Source organism: Stylophora pistillata, chromosome 7 (genome assembly GCF_964205215.1).
Source record: "Stylophora pistillata chromosome 7, jaStyPist1.2, whole genome shotgun sequence".
In the NCBI taxonomy this organism is placed as follows: domain Eukaryota; kingdom Metazoa; phylum Cnidaria; class Anthozoa; order Scleractinia; family Pocilloporidae; genus Stylophora; species Stylophora pistillata.
In genome coordinates this window covers 23214376-23221976 of record NC_142525.1, presented here as the reverse complement: position 1 = coordinate 23221976, position 7601 = coordinate 23214376, and the positions used below count along the sequence as shown (strand labels likewise).

At 38.0% G+C, this 7601-nt stretch overlaps 1 protein-coding gene across 1 annotated transcript; it reads left to right on the top strand.

Moving 5' to 3' along the window:
* Window positions 1-661: 661 nt before the first annotated feature.
* On the top strand, window positions 662-7069 carry LOC111331670 (bile acid-CoA:amino acid N-acyltransferase). Its single transcript, XM_022936825.2, has 2 exons — window positions 662-1771; window positions 5009-7069. Exons 1-2 carry the CDS (start codon window positions 1288-1290, stop codon window positions 5830-5832), a joined length of 1308 nt encoding a protein of 435 aa, XP_022792560.2. The 5' UTR covers window positions 662-1287; the 3' UTR covers window positions 5833-7069.
* Window positions 7070-7601: the final 532 nt, after the last annotated feature.

Here is a 7601-nt window from a genome sequence, read left to right as displayed (position 1 = left end):
CAAGGATACAGCCCCAATTTCAGTGGAAATTACTCATTAAAGTGCACCTAAAACCAAAAAATTTTTTTCCGTTTAACGAAATAAGCTTATTTTTTGGAGTATTTCTGTGCAAAAATGTTTTAATTTGCTAAAATCTTTAATTTTCTGTGCCCAGTCAAAATACGGAAAATCGGCCGCCACCTTGCCCCACGACCGAGTTTAATGAGGAATGGCTCTAGCGGGTAATGTGACGTCAAATCGAGAACACGAAAGTCTGCATTTCACACATTTTCACTTGTTTGGGAAGGTTGTCGTCGATATTGTCCGAAATATGCCGACTAGGTGTGTTGTATGAGGAATGTATGAAGCGCGATACCCTCTTGCAAATTTCGCACGTTGGATGGGGGCGAACTTGAAACGGGGCGAAACCTCCAGTTACCGACGGTACAAGTAAATGTCTCTTAAAAAATTATCCACTGTTTTCAAAAAAAAAAAAAAATAAAAACTATAAACGTAGTACAAGAGCTATTATTGAAGATGTTAGACGAGAATAAACCACCTGGGATAAAACGTGAGATGGAAATGATGTAATATTACATAAATTTTAGGTTTTTATTTTTTAGATATTTGATTTTTTTAACGCTCTTTGACGTCATGTGAAGTCATCTAGTCATAACAAACGTTTATGAGGGCTTATTCACATGGAATAAAAATACAATTTACAACACTATTTTAATATAAAATTGAAAACCTCTTTTTCAACATTTCCCATGTATAGTCAGTTTGGAGCGCATTTTGTGTGTTAAACTGAGAATTTGGCGGGCGAAAAGATATGATTTACTTGATAGATTTATTCAAGGTGATCATAATAGTAATACAGTCTGTGTCATTGGGCATAAATTCGTTTTGAGCCCTCCTCAGGGTTATTTATACTCTCGCCTAGCGGCTCGGGCCAGATTGAGTCTAAGTCGCATTCAAATCAAATCTATGTCCAGTTGTTTAACTCTTGTGTTTGTCAAGAGAACAAGGGAGAGTAAGTCATCTTGTAAACAGATTTTCATCCAAATTCAAAAGTCTAAGCGAACTAGAAATCAAGCTTCTGAAAAAATCAATTCCATGTGAATTGGATGCTGAGACTGATTATTCGCAGTCTAATTTTGGCCAATAGATTGAAAACACATCACTGCATGTTAATGACTCCTGCCGAGAAGCCAAATGGAATAAAGTAAAGAAGAAGGATGTAAGAGATACCACTTTATTTTAAGGTCGTGGACTCGGAGCATCTCAAGCAATTCTTTCCTTAAGAAGATGCTTACCTTGTGGCCGAAATTCTCACTCATCGACCAAATAACCAAGGTAAAGGTATTTCGACTCAAATCCCTGCAGAAGATTACACTAGGGGCACGAGTTGTTGGAGATAGAGGGCAAGTGTTTCAGTCACACGCTCACTTCATCGCTGATAAACACGGCCAGGTTGATGTTTGTCGTGATCCGTCTGTGGGTGGATCTTACAGAGGAGTATCAGCCATGGGACTGTTATGGAGCATGATACCTGCACCGGGTCAGAGAAAAGGAATTCGACTGATGAAATCTGATGTCACTAAACCTTACAATTTCGCCCTGAACTGTTTTGATGGTCACATAAGTCCGCAGGAATCAAGCTCTTCCAAGCCTTTATCAAGTAAAACGTTTGAGAAGGGGTACATGGTGAATGGAGTGAAAAGAATTCCTGTGAAAGAAGGAAGAATCCGTGGGACTCTTTTTCTTCCACCAGGTGATGGACCTTTTCCCGGTGAGTTGCGAAAGCTTGACGTTTATCTATTGTCGTGATATCTTAAATGTGACGACGGTGTTGGACGTAAATCGTTTAGGTTTTTACCACAAATCACTTTTTGAATGGATCGTCTATTTGTTATCCTTTAGGTTGGAATTTTGAAAATATTTTGTGCTCGGCTATTTCAACAAATCAGCAGAGATTAATTCATTCATTGCGCGCTGCAAACGTTGTCTGCCATGTGATATTGAAAGAATAAAGAAATGTAAGATGTTTTTTCAATGGTTTAAAAAATTTTCATTAATGAGAGTATTCCTAGACTATCCTAGTTGTCTCAGTCTCCTAGGAAGGCTCATTTTTTATTCTCTTTGTAATTACAGGCTTAACCCTCATAAGAGAATTTCTCTCTCTCGCTGAAAAAGAGTAGCACAGACCTAGGGCTAATTTCACATTATGCAATAACAGGAAACATGAAGTTACGTAAAACAGTTTTAAGGAAAAATCAATGAAAAGAAACGAGGCCCTTACATCATGGCTAATTTCCTATTTCGTCGTGTTGTTTGCACATCATTTGAACTTACGTTGTCTGATCGGCTTTGGCATTCTATTGGAAAGGATAGTTAATATAGCATCTAAAAATGTTGTGTTCTGATAAACTATTTATGCAATGCAGGGGTTACTTTTGAAGTAAAAATAAAAATAAACCCTCTAGGGTGAAAGACGCGAGACAGAAAAAATCTCCCTTAACACAAGTGTTTATTGTTTAGATGTGCTGTAGCCTCTGGTAATAGTTTATAACTAGAAGTTTCCATGTGAAAGTGGGTGCTGGCGTCAGAGCTTGAAGAAAATGCTGATAATAACGATTTGAAATAAACGGTATAATAGGGGTTGGTGTAGCTTTTTAAAAGAGGATTACTTGCAAGTTTAATTGCTGTTAAGTTATGAAAGTATTCATCAATGCTGAACAAAAGGAAATACAAGGATAAACGGTGTCATTCGCATTGATCAACCCATGTCGACGCTCTCCATGTTTTATGTTGTAAATATCACAATCAAGCTTTTGTCCTTCTAAACTTGCGAACCGCCTTCCGACAAGACGAACACATTTCGAGGAATGTTCAACGTCATTGAGCAAACGACAACTTAATGTTGTACTCGAGAAGTTTTCTTTTGACTCAAAGGTTGAAAAACAATTGAACTAAACGATCGAAGGGATGCTCTCCACAGTTAAAATCGTCTCAGAATTTGTCTCAAAACCCAAACAGGGCAAGATTTCCATAGAACCCCATACATTGGTTATGCATAGAGTGTAAAAAAATGGAATGTAAAATTAATGTATGCGGTTATATGGAAATCTTTCCCCCAAAAGGTCGTTTGAGTTTGCAGTTGAATGGTTAGTTTCGACGAGCGATCCACATTTTGTTGAAAGGTTAGCAAGTTTTTCGTTCACCTCAACAGGAAAATGTTACCCAATGTTTGAATTATCTACCTCAAGGAGTAGAGATTTTGACTCAACGATCAAAGTTAACGCCTCAAGGGGCAAAGAATACTGTGAATAATTTGCCTGTGGTACCAGAGTCGCTTTCGACATACACCAGGCTGAATTGGCTTTATATCTTTCTCTCCTTTCTCTCGAGACCAGCAAGCGGCAGTCGGCAGTTTACTCCGAATGAAAGCTGTAACGAGGTTTCCTGAAATCAAGGAATCAATTAAGAACATCGATTTACCGCATCGCTATTTAATAAGTTGTGCTAAAAATTCTCCATATTCCGGAACATTCTATCGAGTTATATTAAGGATATGTCATCATGAGCGTCTAGAATGTTCTTGCTGCTAAAAATAGTGTTTTAAAATAAGTATGATGTAATCGGCTACTGCAAAGAAGGTTTTTAAGAAGCTTAAGAAACCAGTAAAGTTAGGTCGCAGGCCAATAAAGTGGAAAATAAGAATCTTCTCCTGGCTTCGTGACAGAGCACTTTTGCCTAACGCTTCAATGCTGCTGAATGCATGACGTAGGACTTGATCGATATCTTGGCATCTTCATTCGCGAATCGGCAAAAGCAGCCAAACACAGAAATATCTCTCACGATATCATAACTAGCACCCCGGATGTAAAAAACGTAATCGACTGCGCATGTCTCCGATCTTACATCCGACAAATTTTGGTTTTTTCGCGCAATTGTAAAGAATAGGCTGCTGCCTCGCTTGGGCTCGCTAGCAATGAACTATCGTTGACGTCGTATGACATTATCCAACCCAACGAAATGGGTGTATAAAGATTTTAAAAGAATCAAAGGTCTAAAATAGAATGCTTGTTTTAGAAGCCGTGCGAACATTCCTTGCACACTACAAAAAAGGTTTGTTTTGCTGCGAAAATTTCCCTCGTGTTTCAATGTCTTTCAAACTCAAACGGTGTTTCGGCATTTTGACGTCAATTTGTATCCTTGTAGTTTGCATAGAGGCTGAGTGAGTCGAGGCTCTGCGAACGAGGTAAAGTCTAAAGTTAATAAGAACTTCGGCACAAGCGTCTGCACTCTAACCTTCAGCCCCAAACTTCTAGAAATTATTGCTTGATTAACTATCACTTGCGCTTTTTTACAACTAGATGAGTTGTTGACACATGACTTGAATCAATCTTGCATGAAAAAACTGGAAGCATTTAAAATAGTATCGTCTTTCAGCTCTCTTGTGTTCCTTATATTGAAGGGATTCACTCGTAGGATAGACAACAGAATTTTAAAAGCCATTAGTTTAATTTTTAGTGTGAAAAAATTTAGCTCTAAAATTTGTTCAGCGTCAATATCTCCCATTTCCTCTGGATTGTAAATTCAATTGAATTGTATGTTGAGTGAAAAATCCTTTTAAAATCCAATCCTTTACAAAACTGAGTGATCCATAAAAATATCGAGGTCTGTATCGAGCTTTTCAATTTCTTTCTGACATAAGTCGAGCTTTGCTCACGGCTGATTTCCAGGCAGGAAGTATATTGGAATAAAATTTAAGCCAAAAAGGTTACAAAGCAACTAACAAGAACCTTCTAGAAAAGTTACCAAGGCACTCGTGAAGGATTTGTTATCACGCGTCCGACATTTTGAGTTGCCCAAAGTTGGTGAGGGCCATGCACAGGTCTTATAGTTTCTGCCGCCTCTCTTCGGCAAAAGATTACTTCTGCAACCAATCAGTCTTAAAATATAGGGATTTCGCTGCACATATTTACTATACCTTGCATTGAAGAAGTCAATAATACCTTTGCAGGAGTGATAGATCTGTTTGGTGGTGAACGCGGATTAGTGGAATATAAGGCTTCACTGTTGGCATCTCATGGATTCGCTACTCTTGCGTTAGCCTACATCGGTTATGAAGATCAACCATTGTCCCCATCTTCGATAAACTTGGATTACTTTGAAGATGCTGCTAACTGGCTTGTGAGTCACCCTGAAGTGCTTTCACATGGTATAGGTATGCATAGCATTTGCTATGGGTCATGGATCGCGCTGTTGATGGCAAGCTATCAGATCGCAGCAATAAAGGCCATTGTTGCTATTTCACCTCTGGTAATCGCCTACCGTCACCCTTTTCAATTCAAAGGGAGAGTCTCTGACGTGATCCCCCCTAACGATAGTAGAGTGCAGTCTTCAGAGAAAGGTAGCATCTGGCGTTTCGCTTTTTCAACTGACCTCGATTACATGAATCCAACAGTCTCCAAATACTCAGCCATAACACCAGTTGAGAACATCAATTGCCCAGTGATGCTGGTTTCTGGAACTGACGACTTAAACATCCCCGCTGAATTTGCGGCAAATTTCATTTTTGATCGCTTGAAGGAGAATGGAAAAGAACATTTGTGCATTAATCTGCTTTATCCTCAAGCTGGACATATCATAGAGCCACCTTATTCTCCTCTTTGTGATTCCTCTTTCAACAGATCTTCTAAAGAATTCGGTGGTGACTCTTATGCAGCGTGGGGAGGGGAGACTGGTGCACATGCCTGGGCACAAGAAGACTCCTGGCAAAAGATTTTACACTTTCTGCGAAAACATCTCCAACAGAAAACGGAGAGTGGGGATGAAGAAGACTAACTCGCGTATCTGTATCGAGAAGGGATATTTACACTATTTACTGATTAAGTCTACAAAAGAAACTCCGGCATAACCAAGTTATCATCGATATCTAACTATCTCGTCTTTATTGTGATAATAGGTGTGTGGTGGTGGAAGTGAGTACTAAAGAAGCGGCTAGTTTTAAAAATATTTTGTGGATTATAATTTCATCAAAGCAGCATTATAGACCCCCCGTAAAGAAGAGAAGCTTTTTGGGAGGAAGACAACTTTAAGAACCACTAGCATATTGTAACCCTCGATTCCTTTGAGTTTTTTTGGGTGTGTCTTTGATTTGCGAATTTATATGCATTGTTGAAGTACAATAAAGTAAGGGAGCAGTATCAAAGTCAATAATTGGTGAAAGTCATCCAAAAATGATACTAAAACGAGAAATTTCATTTACTTCTCTTTCTCTATCACTCGTTTGCAAATGAAAAGATAAATACGTTTACAGGTTCCTTTGACTAAGTCTGAATCCATATCCGGTTTTTGTCCATACGGTTCGATATCTGTGCCCGTTTTTAGATCGAAACAGCTGAGAAATCTTTTCCCGTCGGGCAATACCTATCGATGTGAATTAAAGGGAAATACCTCCACTTCAAATCAAAATTGCTCGCTCAATGAGTTTCATTTTTGTACGAACCAGATACGTTGATTGTGCTCCAGTCGAGCTATGGTATGTTATTCCAGTTGGGGCCGGGATTTTCCAGTGAGATGTAGCTTCGTTGCTTCTTGACTTGTTTGTACAAAATAATTCTATACAAATGTAATGAACGCTTTTACAATGGAAAAACGTTTATTGGCACTTCAACTTCTGACCTAATCACGGGGATATCGAGAGGCTGATGAGAGAAAATAATGTGAACTGAAAGGCTAAACTTAAATGTTGTGTCCGTCACTTAGCTTGAAGACATATAGTATTGTCATTGAAAACAAGGCTAACAGAGCCTGTTGTGGATGAAGATCTTGCAAAAATATTTGCAAGTCTAAACAGCTAGCACCAAAATGTAATTATTTATTACTATTTGATAAGAAGGCGGTTCCAAGTTGCCCTGACTCCATTCATTCAAAACCACTACTGACTACAAAATAGTTACTGTTTCTCTCTTACTTCAGTTTGATCTCCAGCTTCTGTAATCTATTACTGAGTCAGCAGTAAGAAACATAAAATCTGTTTGATAATTTTGTAGAATAAATGAGATGCTGCTTTGACAATTTTTAGGGGAAATGTGTTCTGTCTAACTTGAGATTGAATGTGTCTTGTTTGGTGTCCCAATTATTGGCGTATGACTAATGAAACCAATTCATGAGAATGAAATATAGCATTCCTCACGAACTATATTTAAATTGCCAGTGTGAGGTGAAAAATTCTAACTTTATGTACTCAGAAGATGATTTTTATTTAATTTTTTTTCTTGAGTACATTAAGTTAGAATTTTTCACCTCACACTAGCAATTTAAATATAGTTCGTGAGGAATGCTATATTTCATTCTCATGAATTGGTTTCATTAGTCATACGCCAATAATCATCTCCTGACTCAAATAAGATGACAGATGACACTGAAGATGTACTGCCGTTTCAATCGGCCGTAACATTTCAGTCACATATAACACCTCTTATTAATTTTCTCGCCGTGATATGGGAATAATGATAAAATTATATACTTCCTTTAATTATCCCTAAAACAATTCCAAAGTAATATTCTTAGTAAAGGAATAACTATTTACAAACACTAGGAAATATGCA